A 21610-nucleotide genomic window follows, 5' to 3' on the forward strand; every position below is an offset into this window, starting at 1 on the left:
CGTGTTCATTTTTCTCGTGCTTATGCTTATGCCACGCGCCATACCACGTGAGGACAGCAAAAGTGGAATGAGTGTGGTCCGAAGCGTGCCACTGAAACATGCTTGTTACAACTCATCAGTCGATTTAATAAGGTTATTAGGCTCAATCAGGAAGGAAGGATTCCGTTCAATATTTTAAGCCCCATGCTTGGTGCGATTTGGGGATTAAGACCTATTTGTCGATATATGGGTTCATTGGCGACGATAGAGCTGTCGCCGTAACAAAATGATCGATCTATATTTAATTGCAAGAAAACCTCAAAATATAGGCAAACTTAGGTAGAAAACTCTAAAAAGGCGATAATTACAGATCAGGAACATCCTTGTTGTTTTTCTTCATGAAGAAAAAAACAGTTTGGAAGACAAATCGGGACGAACTTCAAACATTGAGCTACATTTTTTAAGCCAGATTAGCGAGGCTTTCCAGACATGCCAGACGCACTTAAAACAGTTAAGGAAGTCTAAATTTCTGTTGTCAGTGCATAAAATCAAACTGACAATCAAGTGACTCTATAATGATGAGATATAGATAAGTTACCCTCCCCTGACAGTTAATACTGTATAATCACTTTGGCTGTCAAGCAATCAAAGCAAGCTTTTAATGTTTGTTGCTTAAGAGTGTTTTTACATCGGATTAAGGTTACGGTAATTGCTCATGTGTTGACGCTAAGAGTATGGCGCTGTGATATGAAATTAAGTGGTTTTAGTGGCGAATTGGTAGGAAGGGTAGCTCTCTAACTGTGTTGCGGTTATTGAAGAACTGTGGTGGAACGGGGAACTTAAAGTATTATAGTATTGTGGGGGAGGGGCAATATTTGTGGTAGGAGAACAAGGTCTAGATCTGAAAGACTAAATACAGGTTCAGTGCATAATAGTACAGTATTCGCCGAGCGCAAATATCTTAGTTGTGTCCGTACTAATTTAGAAGAATTCATTGCATATCTGTCCGGGTAAGTTCTACTGAAACTTTTAGTTCTGGAATTGCAATTGAGCATTGTCCCTCCAAAGATAATATTTGGAACACTTTAAACAGTGGCTTTTGTGATGCTCAATGGTTGACGAGGTCAAATAGTTTAAATAAAATACTGAAATGTCACGGAATGTGTCTGCTGATAAGTGGTAAGACAAACCTGAATACATATCAAGCGTGGCGTATTTAAGCGAAGAACGCCGCCCCCGCATCAGAAAGAACTTTTTTATAAACCAGGTGAATAAAAGAACGACTCGTATCTTGGTGAACCTTCAGCATAAAAATGAAGTTTGTTGAGCTTCTTTGGTTTGGATTCCTTGTAGATGTCTTAATCTGCAACGCCAAACAAGGTAAGCGGCAAGTGTTTCAATTTGGATATTCAACTTGTTGTTACTTAATAGTGCAATGACCGCGTTCTCCGCAACGTTTTTGTAGCTGATGTTAGGGTTTTGTGTTTTTTGAAAACTTACCGAGAAAAAGCTTCCAAACAAAGTGCTGGAAAGTTTGGACAGAAAGAACAGTTAAAAGATATTTCTGTCTCAGCGATCGTAGTCAAACTTGGTTTACTTACGCTTTTTTACGCAAATATACCGTGAACAAAAGAACAACGGAGGGCACGCCAGTGCAAGAGACTAAACAATAGGTATTTGTCAAGCCATTGTTCACTTATTTGTTATTAGTTTAAACACCTGGCGAGAAAATGGAAAACAGTTTGTTTTTTTACGTGATGCGTGCATTAAAAGACAAAATAATAAGAAATCGAGACACGATGCTGATAACAAGTTCAAGGGACAACGGGCGAACGGAAACGTGTCAAGACGTCCATCCTTAATTGCCAAGTTTTAAAAGATAAGGCTCGAACAAAACTCAGTTACTTATAATTGCCAAGTTTTGAAAGATAAGGGTCTAACAAAACTTTATTTACTTACATGCTGTTTTTCATTATTATCAAAATACGGGGTCAGATATTATCCTGCGTTCCTAGCGGATCCTGTCGCCACGTATAATGGTAAAAAAAACAAAAACAAACAGGAACAATGTTGCAAAAACGAAACTCTCTCTCTCTCTGTCCTGTTGCGGCAGCTATCCGCTATCTTTCTGAGAACAACCAGCAACACAGACTAACCAAACTTCAAACAGCACGCATCAACATCAGGCTTCAAACCATCTCTTGTAAATGCTTTTCCAGCCTTTTAGAATAGTCTAGAATTGACTTAAGGAAGTAATCTTTGATTTTTCCTTATTCGTATCAAGCTTTTGGTTAGGATTTTGGCTGACAAAAAGACTAGATTTCGCTCCTTTTATGGTCTTATCTATTGTTCAAAGGAAAGGGTCTCTATTGTTCGTAAGACAAAGGTTGGTAATCAACGACGCGTAGCCTGAGCTATGTATTTGGTTCCTAACCTTCTTGCCGCGTGTTCTAACCAATACTTTTCATATAACCAATCAGAAGGTATGTTTTCCCGCGCTTGATCCAGGATGCTTGTTTGATTTGAGTGCTGATAGCTACAGGCGCTTTGTTATTACAAGAGAGATAAATTATTATTTTGGTTTTGGTTTTACAGTGAGTCATTAACTGCTCTATCTCCAAAAAGATCGCACTTTGCTACAACCGATAATTTGATACGGCTAATAGAGACAGAAATAACTTTGATTGACTGTTACTTCATTGTTTTGTTTTATTTTTACATTTTAGTGACAAGAAGTTCTTCAAATCTCGAATCTTTGAATCTCGTAGTGCGGGCATTGTCTCCAACCAGTCTACTGGTCACGTGGGACACTCCATCTCAAGGCTCGCAGGCGCTGGTTGGGTATAGCCTCGTTTTCGTTCCGGTTAACGCGCACCAAAAAAGGAGAACACACGTCGAGCTTTTCGTAAGTTATCGCACATTTGACATCAGACACACGCAAAAAAATATAATTGTAACTGTTCATCTTGGTAAGAAAGCATAGCAACTCAAGGTTCTCAATGAGAAGTGGAGGACTGCTGTTTATTATAACATTTCAGAATTAAATATAAACATACAAGGTATTTTAATTAATATTTACGCAGTTCCTTATAGTAAATATTGAACCTCGTCCAATACTCGTTAACTTAATTGTCTTTTTAACTTCAGATGAACCGCTATGTAATGGCAAACCTGCGTCCAGCAACACGATACAAGATCAAGCTTGCGCCATTGATGAATAATGGAAAAGTGAAAGGATCTTACTCAAACTGGGTTAATGCCTGGACACCAGCAGGTACGAAATTTTACCGCGAAGTAAAACAACACAGTTTCCCGCCCTTTACTAGGCTGAGAAACTGTCAACCAGTCACGGGAAATGCCGCGAACCCAATTCACGGTTGGTTTTAGTTTGCAGCTGATTGGCTGAACAAACACCAATGTTTGTCCTGATTGGCTAGACCGCATTGCACGATCATTTTGAACCAATCACAAAGCAGGTAAACAAAGTCAATCGAAAACTGCTGGTTGTTACATGTGGGTCACTGAATGCTCGTGTAATCAACCCCTTCATGTTTTTGCGAAACCGTTCTATGATCTTATGTGAGACCCTTACGCCTGGCCATGCCATGCTGATGAGTCCTAACAAGGATGAAACAGCTGTCCATGGCTGCCACTCCACAAGTAATAGGCTGTGCGCATGCGTATAGGCTTTGGCAAGACCGTGGAGATGCTTCCTCGTACCTCGAGTCTGCGTTCCTTCTGCGCAGGCTTGAGGAAACGAGCTGTGGTCAAGGGGAACGAAGACCCTGGGTACGAGGATGGTGGAGATGTGTAGTGTGACCATTGCATTCAGATGGTTTATTTTCAAAAATATATGTCCGGTGATTCCCGTGTTTGACGCCCGTTGCGCGTGTGTGCCATTGGCATTATGCCGTTGGTATAAGTTTTGATTGGCCGTTGGTTTTATGACACTCATGTAAAAACCGTTCTATGGTTTTGATTTATCTTTGGTTTGATTTACATCTTTTAAAGAGAACAAGACCATTTCAGGAGCAAGCAGCGACCCTACAGCTGTGCTACCCAGCTCGTCCCAGGTCCCAGGACATTGCTCGCGCATCAGCAAAATCTGTGAAAACATCGGCTACAACTTCACTCAGATGCCGAACTACTTCTGCCAACAGAATCACAACGATGCCGAGCAAGAGTTGTCGCAGTTCACCAGCATGATTCAATCGAACTGTTCACCGGTGTTGCACGTGTTTTTGTGCGCACTGTATTTTCCTCCTTGCGTTGATGACTTTGACCAGCCCACGCCCCCATGCCGCTCCGTGTGCCGCGCGGCCAGACGTGACTGCGAGCCTTGGCTCAAGAGGTTTGGGTTCAAATGGCCTTATAAATTTAAATGCAATGGTTTTCCCGATCCCAGTGACCAAGCTTGTGTGGGAGAGGACGGCACCATAACTTCCGGTAAGTACTACTTTGCGTTATTGGTTATAGAGTTCTCTTACCTTGTCACGCAATCTCCCCTCTGCTCTCTGTGTGATCGCGGGTAATGTTACATTTTTGTAACAATGAGATGTTGTGTAAGCATTAAATCACGCAAGCATTGTAGTTAAATTAAACGGTTCCTATCTTTCTCTGGAGCACACAAACTTTCTCCTAACTTAGCCACCACGTTAAGGAAGAAGGCACCTAACGGAGGAGACACCGTTTAGGCTCTCAAACTCTGACCTTCTTTAAGACAAAATCCCTTCATTTTGCTAGCCTTTTTAGACAAGACGCATTATTTTGTAGCCCTATTTAAAGGACAATCATGCTCTCGTTTTTCATGCTCTTTTCAAGACTAAATTACGCTTTGCTTGTTCAGCGGCCAGTCCCCAGATAAGCTGTTCCACTCTCAATGGAATTAAAGCGACTCACGAGAAGTTGTATTTTTATGAAGTAGAACTTAATTTCATGTGTACCCTAAGTCTCTTTTGTTTTGTGATTTGTTGTTATAGTTGAGGAACCAATAGAAGTCCCAGAGCAATGTGAACCACTCAATAACGCAAGCATGTGTCATGATCTCGGCTACAGCCTCGTTCGGATGCCCAACTTCTTCCGCCATAAAACGCAACAGATAGCCGAGCCACAAATCCAAATATTTTCTCCGCTGGTAAAACTCGACTGTTCCCCGGCACTTCAGTTCTTTCTGTGTGTGTTGTACGTTCCTCCCTGTGTTATTAACATGAATGGCAAGATTCCTCCGTGCAGAGAAGTCTGTGAGGAAGCGAGGCGGGGCTGTGAGCCTGTCATGAAGAACCTTGCTGGCTACCCGTGGCCCGAGATTATGAACTGTACACGTTTTCCGCCGTTTGGTAAAAAGGGATCGCAGATCTGTTTGAAACCAAAGACTAAATGTCCAAAGAGTAAGTAGTTATATGTTTGCTTATATGTTACTTTTGATTAAAAAGCACCTTACAGGGACTGTGTCACAGATTTTAGCCAAATTTAGGCATGGGTAAAGGCCTTAAAATTCAGTGAAATAAAAAAATAACCGCTTGAAACAGTGAAGGAACATTTCAATAACACAGCAAATACAAAAGAAGGTACGGATGGTCAAAAGTAAAGAAGATTGAAACGGATTGCGATATCAGTTTTTGAAATACTGTTGGGCTGTACAGTTTTCAAAGTTAGTCTCGTTTGCTTGTAATTTTAAATTATAACGCCCGGGAGACACATTTGGTTGTAATGAAGCTATGGTTTTTCCATTTATATCCATAGAAGTAATTTCTTTAGAAACATTAGTTTCATAGTGAGTATTTGGCAAAACTTAATAAAATATACTTAACTCAGCCGTGACACAGTCCCTTTCACTGCGAGCATTTTAACCATACCATAGGGCCAATAGAAAAATATTTCCTTAGACTGTCGCCCGCGGATTCAATTTTGTAACTTCAGAGATAAATAAAGCTTGAAGTAGTATTACTTCTCTCCAGTGATTCTTAACAATGCTTAGTACAGTAGAACCACTACTAACGGACACACCCTCCAAGCGGACACCGAGTCATAGTCCCAGTCTCATACAAAATCGGGATACAAAAAACTGCATTTTACTGTTTCGTCCACAGTCGCCTGCGCGATAGAAATGAAATTCAAAATTACACGTTAGAAAAAGCGGGGCGAAGGAAAAAATGGAAAGGGGAAGAAAAGCAATTTCCCGCTCGCACGCCCTTCGTTCCCAGCTCTCACTAAATCCCCTGGAAAATCGTGTGGAGGAGGCAAGCATTTTTAGTCTCCAATAAGCGGATTGCCATCCTAAGCGGACACCTCTTCTGGTCCTAAAGGCGTTTGTTTACGAGAGGATCGACTGTGTTGGTCTTTTAAGGACATATTGTATGTTAGCAATCCTGACGTTGTTCATTCTGTTTCATACTTCAGCGACAGAGATAGCTCGGCCACAGTCACGCTGCCAGCCACTGAGGATTTCAATGTGCAAAAGTTTGAACTACACTCATACAATTCTACCGAACTTTCTGAACCATTCTAGCCAATCTGAAGTGAATCGTATTCTGAATTCCAAGGCGTTCAAATCACAACTCAAGTCTAATTGTTCTGATCACCTGAGGCGGTTCGTCTGTTTCCTGTTCGCTCCATACTGTAATTCGGATGGAACACCTCTTCCGCCATGTAAAACATTCTGCGAGAAAGTTAAGACGGACTGTGCTGACTTGTCTGCACGCTGGTTGGCAGATTTAAACTGCGCCAGATTCCCGACTCTGTCACGCAAGCGCTTGTGCTTTGGCGATCCGCTAACCACAATGGACTGTGTTGGTCCTCACAGCAGACCTTGTACAGGTAATACATGTTGTTGTTGATGTTGTTGTTGTTTACTTTGTGGTCTACCTGCAAACCGCATGTAGCTGGTGTGTTCTTCATATTTTGTTTGTTAAGTATGTTCGACGGGGTACTCCTTTATACAAGCTTCATGTGAGGCGCCAGATTGAATAGTTTTGTTTGATACAGGGTATGGCTAGCGCTATATAGGGTTTGTGCACTCTGGTCAGTTATTATATATTATTTCTATGAAGAAACTAAATTTTTTATTGTTATTATTCCATTTTTCAGAAGTGCGATTTAATTAACACCTAGAATTTGGAGCCCTTCTCAAATATTTATGCAAACCAAAGCAGTTCCTAGGTAGGATCCGGTCTGAAATAGGTTATCGCTTTTGGGGTCAGAAACACGTACCTATTGAGGACCTACGTATTTGCGCAGTTGTGTTGCCCGCGAGGTTTTTTTACCTTTCCTCTCCTTTTTTGACTGGACTTCCGTCGCAGACATAACGGGGGTCCATTCAGAAGTGGAGTAAAGAAATCGAGTTACTTGCACAATACCCACAGTGGCAAAAATCTAACACTTTGTTTGTCATGTCTGCAGTGATTTCATCGACTTTTCCAATTATCTTAAAATGCTCTTCGCCTGGCATCCGCTTCGCAATCGACGGAATGACTATCAACCTCAACAACGGAACAAGCGTACGTATGACGTCGACATCGGACGCTCTTCGGCAGTGCAACGAAAGCCGACGACAAGACGAAGGAAGATACGAGTGTCGCTTTACTGTCAGCTATGGTCAGTTTAAAATGCTATCAGTGAACTCCGTGTCCGTGAAATATCACTGCTTTAAAGACTGAGCGACGAACCAAGCCTCGCAAAAACCAAGCTTTAGCTTTTACTTTGCATCCGTCTTTATTGCGTTTAGAAGGACGAAACATTGTGATGCGCCAAGATGGTGATAGATATTCCACTTAGGACATTTGTAGACATGGAAGATGTAGCATGTGTACCCGTTTTCTTTTAGTATAACAGTCGGGGGAACAACCTCCAGTGATGGCGACATCACTTCTCCAAGAAGTGACTGAGCCCGCGGTTTTCGTCTCAGAAGTTGCTAAGCAACATGACGTATTTATACACGCGATGGCTTTCGAGGTTCTCGAGAGCGCTCGCGCTAGTTTTTGATGTGGAAATTCTTCGAATGCTTCAACGTAGATTTGCCAAAACTGGCACTTATTCCCCCGACTGCTAAGTTACTTCAGCAAATTGTTTCTGCTTACTCTGCAGGAGGGGTAACGCTCAAACCGTCAGTCGTTTTATTCGCCACGGTGGTTAATTTACCTTTGTCAACTTCAAGTCGCTAGTGCTCCTTTTTGCCATAGCCAAATATGTTTAAACCGCTGCTATAAGCTTTTTGTCTTAATTTATTTATGGATAGAGAAATAGAATGAGGCTACTAATTAGTTTTATTTCTTCTTATATTATTAAAGAAATTTATTTACATTTATTTGTAATTATTGTTACTAATTAACATAAGCATAACCCAGTGGTTGTCTACTGGCAAAACGCGCGATCTGATGCTACACCGGTGACGTCTGTTGATCGAGAGACGACTCTCAGAGCGCGTGCACAGTTTTTCTCTTTATTTTATCAAACAAAACCTTCAATACATCATTTTTAGCGATTAATTCTTTGTTTAATAGATCATCCACTGGGTTATGCGGAAACAATTAGATGGCTCGCTCTCTGTTTCTATTGACTTTAATAGTAAACGAGGGGCTTCGCGCCTCGCTAACTGTCAGCCGATAGAAACCTCGAGTTTGCAGATCCGCGGATCTGATTAGCTCTGATTGGTTCTCCCATGTTTTCTATACGCTTAAAGAATGTGATCACATTCTCGTTGCTCTAAAAGGGCAAATCATTTGTGATTTTTGCCTTAAGTAATACATAAAATTGAAGGTTTTGGACTGCTTGCCATCGTTTTCTGTGAGCGATTTTCAACTCGGCGGCGCCTCGTTGACTATTCGCTTACAGAAAACTCTGGCTCGTAGTCTTATTTGTTAATTAATACTACAGTTGTAGTTAAGTTTTATGTGGATTCTAGAATGGGAACTTGAGTCTTTTTGCAAAATATCTAGATGATCTTTTTATTCTCTTTGACATTACCATTGAACTGTAACAAATGATTAAATAATAATATATATATAAATAAGATAATACTGAAATGAGTTTCTCTTTTGCGTAGCAAACCGCAACATCGTTGACGGCGGGCTCAGCTGAGTTTATTCCACTAATGAAACACGTGATGGACCCATGGCCGGATAACTGTTACACGAGTATTTTTAAAATGTAGCTTTGACACGATTCAAAGTAACATTTCATGGTAACTTTGTTACGTCACTGATACTATCAAAACCACTAGAGTGGTAAAACTGCTGTTAGAAATTTGAATTCGAAGCAGTTCGATTCTAAACACGTGATCTCAAAAAATAGTCACACGGTTCGCGTTTGCGAGCGTCTTCAGCTGTCGGCTATGATGTGATTTTTAAAACTGTCGCTCCATGGCCATGTTAACATCGTTTTTCCAGAATTTTTTAGCCTGCGAGCAGGCTCTAGCTCGCAGGCTAAGAATTTGTATGAATAATAATGGCGTTGTAGAGCCAAAAGGGTTGAAAAATAATGAGATGTATTCAGCCTTAAAGAAAAGCAGGTTTTCGTTTAATTTTAAAGAGTTCCATGCTGTTTCGCAGCAGAAATTATCCGAAAGTCACGAAGCCTTGTGTTGGCTTTCCCGTTGAATAAATAGTGTCCACGTGAAAAGAATTTTTAAAATGTATTCACTTGATTTATTTTGATGCAGCGCCAGACGAAATTTGGCGAATGATTTCCATGTAAACGTCAAAGGCGCACTATCTCTGATCAAAATCATGCACGGCCTTTGCCGCATTCAAAGGTATGACAAAGGTTTGGCAAAGACGGCCTTTTGCTGCCTTTTCTACCTTACTTTACCTGACTCGTCCCCAGTCGTCTTTGAGTCTGTCTTGAGTCGACTACTGAACACGGAGGGAATCATGGGAAGGAAGAGAAGATTTTCGCACAAGAGACGACTGGGGACGAGTCAGTTACTTTACCTCAAGTCACAGGTGAGTGTTAAAGGCAACATTTCGTGCCGATTGCGTGCTTACCAGCGCTGTTTCACCATTGTAGGAAGTACCTCTGTTTAAAGAGTAAGACTTTGATAAAGTTTTGTAAATCGCTTGCCGAATACTCCGTAATCTATAGCTATAAACAAAAGGGTTTACAGAAGAGTTCACATATGACAACGTTTCTATGCAAATATAAGCTAACTTGACCGGTCCGATGAAACCCAGTATGGTATAAGCGACAAGGTAACAGATAAAGGGAACATAGAACAAAATAACTAGTGTTACAATATAAACCGCTGTCAAAGTAAAAGTTTTAAAACGCCTCATTTCTGTAGCCGCCATTTGACCGTGAAGACGATTGCTCAAATTCACTTCGTCGTTGATTCGTCTTTGATGTAGCTTGATCACCTTAAAAATCTTTAAATAACTTACAACGTTGATAGTCAAGTTTATGAAGACTATAAAAGAAGCCATACCGAAAAACGCTTTGTTCGGGAGCCCTGCAAATCGCGCTAAATTGACACTAGTGCAAAATACCCAGTAAAACGCCACCAAGAGCATTATGCGAGGATGAGTAATAAGTTTAGTATGTTTGAGCGGTTTTAAAAGAGCCACGAGTCTTTCCACGCTTATAGTTGTGAGTATACAAAAAGATACGCTTGATATTATCCACGCTAGTGTGTTTTTGGCCAGGCGAACGCTGCAGTAAATTTGAATGTCTCCAAGTTCCTCCATCACTCTTTGTGCAACATCTAAAGGTTGGACAACAGCGCCAACTAGCAAATCAGAGAAGGCAATCCAGCCAAGAAGACTATTTTGTGGAGTTTGAAGACTCGGTGTTTTCCAGAATGATATTAACACAATAGCGTTCGAAGACGTTGCAATAAGAGAAAACAGCGCGTTCAGAATACAGGCAATTACGTTTGCTGTGGAAATGTATCTAAAAGGCCGTTGATTTGTATCCAGAAACATGCAATTTGCTGACGAAATGTTGGAAGCGTTAGACGCCATTTCCTCATTAAATCACTTCAGCCGACCACGTTCTTCAAATAAAAATCAGCTTCAAAAATTAATTAAGTTTTAGCCTGAGTTGGGGCAGCGGGCGTTCGCCAATTTTTGTTTCGTGCGTCAACACTGCACAGTGGGATAATTGCAGCATCTGCAGAGAAGTATTGAAAACCTACAGGGTAATAAAACCGCTTTGTACAAAATCATAATTCAAGTGAAAATTTTCTGCCATTTAAGATTGCATTTGGGGGAGGAGGAGGTGGATATCTGCCCACATATTGAGCCACTGGGTGCGTGTTCATGTGCGAGTATTGCAGTCAGGAACATGGTTTTTCTTTTTTTTTTTTTTTTGGGGGGGGGGGGGGCTTCTTTGTGCTGAAGTTCTCTCCTCTCGGACTCTAAGGGTAAAACGCCTAAGCCTGATTTAAACTGTCAAAAGGCAAACACGACTTTTTGCCAAATATCATGAACTACCAACGAGTGGATATTAAACCAGTTTTGGTTTATTTTTGGGTTTATTATTACTCCAGTTGTGTGCATTTCTACCTTACAAGATTATTATTTTGAGTTTTCCATCAATTTGAACTTGTTTTATGTCAGAAAAATGACCATTGTGACAACCATGAAAAAAGATTCGCTGCCCGCAACGTGGCTTTCTGAACAGAAAAGTGGTCTGGAAAAAGATCAACATTTTGCGTGTGTTGTGGCACAACCCTTTATCTAAACTTCAATACGTTATCTCCTCCAGAGGGATTTTCCATTTCACGTTGTGAAAAATAATAGAAATCTGTCTTAATTGCTGATTTTCTCAAGGAACATAACAGGCTCCCTGACGTTGTGGCGCCATTTCTCGTTAAATCGGCTGATTAATCTTTAAATCTTCATTTCCAAATTGATTTTCTAGCCGACTGGAACGTACGCACCCTATCGCATAATTACCGATATATGCGCCTTATCGTAACGTTTGGATGAACATACCCAACCACACACATCCGTCACAGTTACGCTTCCTTCCGACGTATAAATACGTTAAAGTGTTCATGCAGTGAAGATGTAAAGTCAAGCTGTGTTTAAAATTTCTCGTTGTATTTCTAATACATTTATTTGAGAAATCGAGTATTAGACAAGCTGAGACAAATAACCTTTGCAAGCGTTTAATCAAAAACCGGTAATGATTCCTGACAGAAGCCCTTCCCTTACATCAAATGCAGTTTTCTTTTAGCAAATTTCTCCCATAACTGATGAAATGGGTAAAAAAAAATTATAGAACTAATTTCTTTGGACAATTGAGAATCGTAACAACAGATTTAAGAAGAGCTGAAAAAGACAATTAAAAAAGTTTACAAAACAATGAACGTTTTCGAAAATTTAATCACCCCACACACTGAAGATTATTAAATAGGCAAAAGCGTTTAGTTTTTTTATGAATATTTTATGGATTTTTTTAGTCGTTTTTGAAAAGCAGAAATGTCTAGTATTTGAAACAACATGTACATATTTCAGCTCCGTAATTTCTGCTTTTTAGATTTTCAATATTGCGGTTATCTTTCTAGTAAGTTTTAATTAATTTTAAAATACAAACTTCTCCCACCGTTTCAACAAATTTCTCCTATTGAATAATGAGTTAAATTTTCGCAGACAAGTACACAAATGTTGAAAATAATTAACTTTCGACAGCTGCAAGGAACTGGAAGGAGAAAACAGGAGCGTCGTCACGTGACCTATTCTGGTGCACACGGCTTCGTATTGCAGCTTCTCTTTTTTGCGAGCATTTTCTGAGCTGCACATGCGCTGAAGCTGGCTGGGGTTTCGTCATCTGATCTCACGCACCATACATCTCGTGTCTGGAAGCCTGTCAAACAAAGTAATTTATAAAGAAAATAACTACTATAACAACCAAAAAACAGACAGAGTCAAGTTAAGTTAAAAATAATAAAACGAGGCTGCATCTAAACTTTTTTGGTTAGAATAGCGCGCGAAATTGAAAGCGAGGCATGATACGTCAGTTACAAAAGCGTGCGAAAGTGGAAACGAGGCAGTACGCGTCAGTTAGAAACGCGCGCAAAAATGAAAACCAGATACTCTCAGTGCGAGAGTCCACTTTTTCGAACTGTGTGACGCTATAAAGTGGATAAATAATTACAAGCCCAACGATATTGACTGAATATAGATTTATCCGGTGGATGGCGTTATCCACCCTTTGAACAAACGTCGCCAGGTGACGATGGGCTTTTTTAAACGCTGCTGCTACTATTGCTGCTGCTGCTGCCGCTGCATTGCTAAAGGCAAAGTAGACAATATGGTCGAGAACTTATTCCTCACTGACTAACCTGAAGAACAAGAAGCTGAGCATGCAGACCAGTCAGCGAATTTCCACTCAAATGATGCGCTGGCATTATCAGCGGTCTCATTGGCAAACAGTGGCCTGAAATATTGATAACGGACACCCTTTGTACTTTGACGACCAGTTCTTATCAACTGAAAAAAAGCAGCAATCGAATTCTGAGTTCCATTACTGTTACTACAAGCGTAAGGTCTGCTGCTGATAAAATACGTTTTTATTAGTGGTTTTTAAAAGTCCGATACTAAAACTACAAGCACTAAAACGATCTTCACCGTAAGCCCACTAATCTACGAAGCCTGAAAAAAATCAGGGCTTCAACGGGATTCGACTGAACCCGTGACCTCCATGATGATAGTGTGATGCTCTATTAACCGAACTATGAAGCCACTCATTGGGAGCCAAGAATTGGTAAGAATTAGAAAGTCTTCAAATGCTGCTAAATATGCATGAGGAGTTGACCAAGACGATATTTGTTTCTGTGATCTGTGCACTCGACGGTCAAACGTAAGTGTAATCCTCCAGGCGGAAGATAAGTCATATTTCGCATGACTGATTGAAAGATAAGTCGTTTATCGCATGACTGTTTGATTGACAAGTAACAACTTAATTCTGGCCTTAACTGCTAGATTATGTCAAGAAATATTTTGATTTTATTACAATGGAACCCACTTACCACCACCCTGAGGGGGGCAGTCGTGGGACCCACTATGAAGAGGGCGTCTGCAGAGGAAGATCTTGGTTGATAGCGAGAAATCTTCGAGCCTGCAACGTAAAATGTTTTCCCCTTACGACTTGTGCGACCCTTTCCAGTTGATAAGTACCGACCAGCAGCATTCTGAAGACCTGTGAAAAAAACAATGCGTGCATCTGTTAATAATATCTGTGACTAAAAATTCTGCTTTCAGTTTGTGGAAGACATACTGACCGATTCTATTGGTCGTGGCTTCCATTTCTTTGAATCTTGCATTTAAAGTTCCTGTAGGTATCTCCACAATAAGGCGTGCATTTGCTGGACCTAAAAAAGACAGCAAAGGAAAAACAACCAGTCATAATTCATGAAATATTCACAATTATGATCTGCATAGACCCAATGCAAACATGGCTGCCGTGAATTTTCAGCTTCCAGAGGAATCATTTGTCAACAAAATTAAATTACTTTAACATTAAGATTAAGTCAAAGTAAATCAGTGTATGAAGTTTAAAGGCTATACAATTATCTAATGGGATAAACATAAGGAACATTAATATGGCCAAAAACATGAAAACGAGGATAGGCAGGCCAGGATGGCTTTTCCCATACAAATCTCTATAATTTGAATGAGTCACAAATCTGCAGACTTTTAACCAAAAACACTGAAACTTCTTATTGAAGCATATTATTCCACATAATTATTCACTTCTGATATATTTTCAAGTGTCACCATCAGCGTTTAAAGGAACCTGGCCAAACAACAGAAATGAATGCCAACCATTTTTGCTAAAGTCGAACGTGTCCGCAGTCTCTTATTCACGACCTAACAATTAAATTTTATCGTTATTACCCACAGTTATGTACAAAGAGACTTGCACCGTGCGTTTTCATGCACTGCTTGACATAAACTTGACATACAGATGCCATGCTGCGTCATGTAAGACTCACCGAGTTTATCCCACTGTTCAGTAAAGTTTCCTGTCACGCGCGCACATGTAGTCCCATTTCCGTTACACACTCGGCATCTGTCAAACCTCGCACCAGACCCCAGTTCATGGTCGCAACCCACCGGCTGAAATAAATTGAACACATTCAAGTTTAAAAAAGCATTGAACTGTTTCCTAAAGTATATAGTATAGAGAGCTTTCTAAGGAAATTCGTGATCAAAATTATCACATTTTCAAAGCAACAGGGAAATTTGAATCAGACAGTGAGAGCGGAAAACAGGTTCGTTGCAATTTAAAACCTCAGTGACTGGCTAAAAATGAAAACTCTACACTCTGATAAGGGGAAGCAAAGTGGATTTTACAAGTGTAACAGTTAGTCACTTAAACAATCTCGACGGCGACGCCCGAGACAACGCCTACGAAAATGTCGAGAAATATTCATGCGAGGATACCTGCCAAAAAAATTTACCAAGATGTATGTTTGGGACGATCTTGATGCCGTTGGCTTAGGGGCAACCAACGTAAAACTTATAAGTAAATAGTCGTCGGGTTTTACCTGACAACGACCTTGAATACAGACATTCAATCCATATCTTGAGCACCTAGTTCCGTCATCAACGTGATTAGACTTTCGCCACTTTCGTCCAGAACCGCAGTACAGTCTACAGGGATCTTGAAGAAAATAAACAAATTAACCAACAAACAAACAAAGGTAGTGTAGCTACGCCCTGTAAAACGAAAGAGGGTAAGCAGAATTTCAGGGAGCTAAGCAGATTTAGGAGAAACTGAAAGGTTAAAGGGCTTCTTTCTCGTGTGCACAGACCACTTCCGCGTTGTTGTTGAAATGTTTTTTTCATAAAGCATATAATTTTCAAATACTTGAATTAAGATGAATGGATGATTCTCACCCGATTGAAATATCATTCCCTTGTTACCAGCCTTCCTCTGTCTGCACTGCAGGTCTCGATGAGACACGCGGCTCTTTCTTGGACATGGCTGTAAAGGATAACACAGTTGATTGACACTTTTTATTCTTAAATGAATAATAGAAAGGGCCAACTATTTCCATACGAAAACAAATTTTTCACTTGTTAGTAGGTCTAATTCTAGGATTATAGTAATAATTTAGTTTTAAGTAATTTTTGTAGTAAAAATTTACAGGTAGTTTTAGAGCCCATGGCTCACTTGAAAACCATCATTTATAAATAAACGTGATCCCGTGAATGTTTAAATGATGATGATGATGAAAGCATTACTCAGTCGGAGGAAAATCTGCAATTTCTATGATTCTCCATATAATGGGATTCATTGTCCGGACATTGCATGAAATGATTAAGACTCTTTTTCGATTAAGCCTGAATCATATATGAAATGAAATGGTTTTTTACTGAAGCCGATCTGTTTTTTACAACCTAAATTTTCGGTAACTTTACTGTTCACCTTCATCAGTAAAGTCACCGAAAATTCATTTCATAAATGCCCTATACCGATCGCAATACTGGTTCCAGTATTTTCAGTTTTATTATGAATCATATAACTAACAAGATTCCTGACTAACTTGGCGAGAGCAAATTCTCCACTCCCGAGTAGTTCCACTACACGAGCCTTGCAATCTGTGGATGATCAATAATCAATGAACAATAAATATATTATTAGTATTATTATTATTATTATTATTATTATTATTATTATTATTATTATTATTATTATTTGTTTTAATTTAATTATTGTTTTCCCGCGTTAACTACCGGTTAAATGTTTTCGCGCTTACCGCCGGTCACATGTTTTCCCGCCCTCACTACCGGTTACGTGTTTTTCGTTTGGTGTTCTGATATGTCTCTCTTTTACTACTTTTACAACAACCCCAAGCACAAAAATCTCAATTATAATCTACCTGGTAGTTGGGTCACATGGTTTGTTTTTGTACTGTACTCCTCCACCACAGCTCCGAGAGCAAGGTGACCATTTTTCATGAGACACGCAGGATCCGTTGATGCACCACTAAAAAATTGAGAAAAATAGCAATAAGAAAATCGTATTATAAAAGATCTTGGATTTCCCTGGTTGATCCTAAAGAAAAGATCATGAAGATGTGTTTTTTTATTGCTGTCTGTTTGAAGCTCTCCATCAAACACGTTAAGCTCCCTCCACGTCTAGAGCGACTACTGTTTTGTTGACACGTTACTTGATATACCATTAACACTGCCTCACCTTGCTAACTCCACACTCCGTCCCATCAGCAACTCGTGATTCAGCAGAAAGAACAATTCCACTACCATCCTCGCACCAAAGTGTTGCACAGTCTTGCTGTTATGGTCATAGAGTCAAAATGTCAAAAGATTGTAAAACAACTTCGGAATGAAACTGAAAGGGAGTCTACATTCATTTGGCCAATATCCCAAAGCTAGAAAGATATACTACCCGTAGCGGTCATCTTCGACCTATAACATAATGTATGTTTCCAATCTTAGCCTAGTACGCTAAATCAAGTTAAAGATATCTTGTTTAAAGCATATACGTATCTGGAGCTTTTAATACTCCTCGCCAACTACCAGCCAAAAAAACCCGAGTGGATGCCATAAATTGGACAACGCCAAATAAAACATAGATGAAAAAAGATGAAAATTCAATTGTCACGAACGTGGGACAACGAAAAAAAAGTCCAACGCACGAGCTACAGCGAGACTCGTTTACCGGGATTATATGTGTAAATCATAGTTGTTCAGTTAATAAATACCCTGAGACTTTCTCTCGTGGAGTGTTTGAAATTTTCACCAATAGCATCTCTACACTGTTGGTCACCGTCAATGATCTCGCCTGGTAGTTTGTCTCTGTCCTCTGGGGGGAGGGTTGGGGCATGAGCTGTGGAAGGAGCGTCATTGAGACACCATGAGCGGTTCCTAAACGGGAGAAGACATCGATAATGACGTCATGCGCTAGAAGGGAACTAATTGAGAGAATATGATCATAAAACACCTCATCCTAAACTTGAGAATTTTGGCAGTTCATTAAAAAGTCCTAGACGTGATAAATGAACAACGGGTCTTTATACCCTTGTAAGAAAATGAACCTTTTCCTGAAACAGAAGTTTTAAGTGCTAGTTGTTCCTAGTTCGGAACATCTTTCTCACTAATCCCTTCGGCACCAAACACTAAATATTTCTTCTTCTTACTGACTGACTGCAATTTTTGTTATTACAATTCTGGTTCGTGCATTGTGCCTGAACTGTACACTCAGAAAGCTCCTTAAGAATATGTACAGCTGCTTTGGCAGTAGCCTGGTGAACTCAGGGTACACTTGCGAATTATGCAATGTAATGCCACGCAGCACTGATAATAGAACTTGGAAAGTAGAGAAACGGGGGCCTCCCGGGAAGAGAGGGAGGGGTCCATGTTCCCTTGTTCCCAACAAAATGTTCCTTGTGTTCCTGTGTTCTCTAAAAGTATTTCTTCGATTTTGGAGTTCCCTGTTCCTAAAACATTTGCTTTTGTTCCCGTATTCCCAGTTTTATTTTCCTTTTGTTCCCATGTTCCCAAAAAGTTAATAGTCATGTTCCCTTGTTCCCTGAAACCCCTGGGGGAGCCTCAGGAACGCTTAGAAGGAAATTCTTGGGTTACTTTACAGCGTTCAGCTGTGTATCTTAACCAAGCATGTTCGGTTTTAGACAGCAGTCTGAATGCAAAACTCCATGTACTTACCCTGTGTTCAAAAATTCTTGGATTTTTTCTCGGCTACAAGGCGACCACAGGTAGCTGGATGGACCAGTTGGTTTCTTTGAAGCCATGATGTACTTGTTGTTTGGACAGTCAGCTCTACCACCGTCATGAGGCAATCCCATGCTACACTCGGATCACAACCACAAAATTAAATTGTAAGTATTCAACTCCAGACCTAACCGCAAGGTAGAAAAGGGCTCTGGGAACATTGGTGTATTCTGGCATCGTCATGAAAGGAAAGCAAGTAGGCCTATCGCGTGGCAGCTAAATAAATGAATTAGCGTATGTGATGTTCATTAACCAGGATATTTCAGTCAATGTTCCAAATCATGTGTTCTTTGCTATAAAATGTTCAGTAAACTACAACCCCAGACAAATAGAGTTGGAAAGGTTGTAAAAACATGCCTGATTAGAGAGAGTTTCGAATTCAATTTAGCAATCCCCATCCCTGTACTGCTGTAGGATCCCCCCCGTCACCCCTCCCTATCAATGTTGGTCCCTCACTTTACAATCTTGTGTTTGTATGGTCTTTTTTCGCTCAACATTGAATAGGGGAGGGGAGGGACGAACCGTGTTACTTACTTGTGCCCAATCTCATGCGCGATGAACCAGGCGGTTTCAAGTCCAACATCGGTAACCGCCGACCCAGACTCCCCACGGCACATAGTAAATGCACTGCTCTTCCCTGCATGAAACAATCTCCAAGTCAGGTAAACATCATCACAAGCAGCTGATAACTATATATATAATCACACAAAACCAGAGTCTTTTAACAGCTTAACTTACCACCTGTGTCAGGTCCGCTAATAAAGGAAAAGAGAAAAAATAAATAGTTATTTATCATGTAGCCTGTGAAACAACAGGTTTTTTTTTTGCTTTAATGAAAGGGCTAGGTCACGTACGTCACGCTAGGTTAGTTCATGCTAGGGTAAGTCACGCTAGCATACGTCACGTTAGGCTATTAGTTTCCAGGTTAGGTCACGCCAGGTTCAGTGTTATGTCACACTTTTTAGTTCTTCTTTTTCAAAGGGAATCTCATAATACCTCGCCGTTAAACTGCCAGACGAAGTTTAAAACAGATATTTCGTATTGGATAGAATGCTCTCTATGGATTTTATGACTAAAACTCGCTGTTGAAGTCTCCAAAATCTCTCTCAACTCTCACGACCACGGGTAGTGTAAACTAAACACTACAGCACTAACAAATAAGACGGGAAAAATTTTAATTACTCTGAGATGAAAGTGAAAGCGTCAAAATCACGTTGATTTCTTTTCTGTCCCGCAGCCCATCTGATCATCTTCACAAGCTTCACCTGGTTGGAATCTGTAAGTCCGATATTCAACTGAAAAATAGAATGGGTATACAGTAATTCAGGGACCGCGGAGCATTTTTCTTATTGGGGGGAAGGGGGGGGGCTGACTAGTGACCTAAAGTGGGGGGGGGGGCTTTAGAAACTCTCTTAGAAAGTCTTTATTTTTTCGGAAATATTGGGGGGGCTAAGCCCCCAGCCCAGCCCAACCCCCCCCCCCCCAATGCTCCGCGGTCCCTGAAATTGTACGCTCATGGATAATTGCACACTCATGTAGAAACCATTGTGGAAACTGCACTTTCCACCCTGTATATGTGCGTACAGTATGTAGATGAGTAACTGTATAACTTTGTAAAGTATGGCTTAATTTCTCGGTGAAATAGAAGCTCCCTTCTGTGTAGCACTTTGAACGTTTCCCAGATGTCATATTTGCGTTTCCTAACCTTGTCAGGCCGTACGACATAAATCTTGCTGACGCTGTATTTTATTTTGGTGGCTCCGATGGATTCATCTTGAAACAGACCTGCAACCTGAAAAACATCGCTATATTAGAATGGAAAAGTTTTTTAAGTCATTGCCTAAGTTTCACACATACGTGTTTGCTTAACTTGATATTGCTGGTCCGAATTAATTTGCCGCTCGCGTTGTGCAAAACTTAAACCAATTTAACATGAATTTAATGCACATGTAAGCGAACAGAGCATTTCAATGTGCAGCACACATTTGTGCAAATTTTATTCATTATCCATTGTCGAAGAAGGTTTACATTAACACGTTTTGACCTCTGTTTTACACAAGGTACCAGAGGTTTTCATTCTCGCGCACCGAGGAATATTTCGGGATCGGCCTGCTTGTGACCCGCTTTCCTCGCGGGACACGAAACCAAACCAAACAAGAAAAGCCACTAGCACCCAGGGTACCTCTGCTTTATGTTAATCCGCGACTTCACGGAATATTTCCGAAAGTGTCATAAGTTAGTCACCTCCAAAGCCCCCAATAAATACACCCCTTTGACTAGCCTACTCACAATATTAGCCATGACTAGTAGTCTCTGTACTGTCTTCTCTTTGCCATATTTTTTCTCCATACTTGCCGGAACCACCAATGCAGCCTTCAGATATTTTTCAACACCACTATCCAAGGATCGCCTGTGCCGCCTCTGCGACGCTGAGGAAAATATTGCAATTATTTTTATTAGCGTGAAAATCTTGAATATGATCTTAAAGAATTACAAAAAATCGGATAGGCCCTTGTCCATGGCTGTTATTTTGTCCCGATCAAATTGTCTATCTACAAAGCCGCTTTCAAATCCAATGTGTTTATACACAAGTAAATGAACGATTTGACAATTTTCACGAGCTATACTGACGCACCTTTCACTGCAGAACTCTTGAATAGAAGATGTGACGTCATTTTTCCGTTGTTGGTCACGTGTTTAGCCAGGTGCGCGGGGAGAGGCTGAATGAACAACGTACCACGTGACGTCTGTATCATGCCAGTCTAATGAAATGGGAAATATATATATATACATATATATACTTTTTGTTATAAAGTAAATATCGCCCTGTAAAAGTATGCCTAGAGAAAAAATTCATAAAAATAAATAACTGAATTTAATATCATGTGTTACATTACATCGCGTTAGCTCTTGGAATAGACTTAAACAAACAACGC

The 21610-nt window shown here is 40.3% G+C and overlaps 3 protein-coding genes across 3 annotated transcripts in view; 1 reads left to right on the forward strand and 2 right to left on the reverse strand.

Moving 5' to 3' along the window:
* The first annotated feature begins 21 nt into the window (after positions 1-21).
* Positions 22-7634, forward strand: LOC144662512 (uncharacterized). Its single transcript, XM_078523326.1, has 7 exons — positions 22-1359; positions 2706-2884; positions 3127-3253; positions 3991-4425; positions 4959-5366; positions 6379-6795; positions 7378-7634. The coding sequence occupies exons 1-7, from the start codon at positions 1293-1295 to the stop codon at positions 7632-7634; spliced, it is 1890 nt and encodes a 629-aa protein (XP_078379452.1). The 5' UTR covers positions 22-1292.
* Positions 7635-9448: 1814 nt separating this feature from the next.
* Positions 9449-11264, reverse strand: LOC144662513 (alpha-1D adrenergic receptor-like). The gene is made up of 2 exons (XM_078523327.1): positions 9906-11264; positions 9449-9773 (listed from the first exon to the last, which is right to left on the reverse strand). The coding sequence occupies exon 1, from the start codon at positions 10929-10931 to the stop codon at positions 9912-9914; it is 1020 nt and encodes a 339-aa protein (XP_078379453.1). The 5' UTR covers positions 10932-11264; the 3' UTR covers positions 9449-9773; positions 9906-9911.
* An 804-nt stretch (positions 11265-12068) lies between these two features.
* Positions 12069-21610, reverse strand: part of LOC144662485 (A disintegrin and metalloproteinase with thrombospondin motifs 6-like) — a 13352-nt gene continuing 3810 nt past the window's right edge. Inside the window, exons 6-23 of the mRNA XM_078523297.1 lie at positions 21310-21436; positions 20964-21103; positions 20380-20466; positions 19857-19969; positions 19413-19429; positions 19209-19311; positions 18609-18749; positions 17648-17810; positions 17122-17217; positions 16805-16911; positions 16469-16523; positions 15819-15906; positions 15467-15582; positions 14912-15035; positions 14198-14287; positions 13946-14115; positions 13259-13406; positions 12069-12780 (exon numbers count right to left, since the gene is read on the reverse strand). Coding sequence (XP_078379423.1) covers positions 12650-12780; positions 13259-13406; positions 13946-14115; positions 14198-14287; positions 14912-15035; positions 15467-15582; positions 15819-15906; positions 16469-16523; positions 16805-16911; positions 17122-17217; positions 17648-17810; positions 18609-18749; positions 19209-19311; positions 19413-19429; positions 19857-19969; positions 20380-20466; positions 20964-21103; positions 21310-21436 — 2016 coding nt within the window. The 3' untranslated portion in view covers positions 12069-12649. The remainder of the gene's footprint in view (positions 12781-13258; positions 13407-13945; positions 14116-14197; positions 14288-14911; positions 15036-15466; positions 15583-15818; positions 15907-16468; positions 16524-16804; positions 16912-17121; positions 17218-17647; positions 17811-18608; positions 18750-19208; positions 19312-19412; positions 19430-19856; positions 19970-20379; positions 20467-20963; positions 21104-21309; positions 21437-21610) is intronic.

The sequence above is a fragment of the Oculina patagonica genome, chromosome 8 (genome assembly GCF_052425735.1).
Source record: "Oculina patagonica isolate OP01 chromosome 8, crgOcupat, whole genome shotgun sequence".
Taxonomy (NCBI): Eukaryota; Metazoa; Cnidaria; class Anthozoa; order Scleractinia; family Oculinidae; genus Oculina; species Oculina patagonica.

Coding starts and splice junctions, on each gene's coding strand:
- LOC144662512 (XM_078523326.1), top strand. CDS start 1,293: ATGAAGTTTGTTGAGCTTCTTTGGTTTGGATTCCTTGTAGATGTCTTA. Junction 2,885..3,126: donor GAACACACGTCGAGCTTTTC/GTAAGTTATCGC, acceptor TTTTAACTTCAG/ATGAACCGCTATGTAATGGC. Junction 5,367..6,378: donor AAAGACTAAATGTCCAAAGA/GTAAGTAGTTAT, acceptor TTCATACTTCAG/CGACAGAGATAGCTCGGCCA.
- LOC144662513 (XM_078523327.1), bottom strand. CDS start 10,931: ATGGCGTCTAACGCTTCCAACATTTCGTCAGCAAATTGCATGTTTCTG.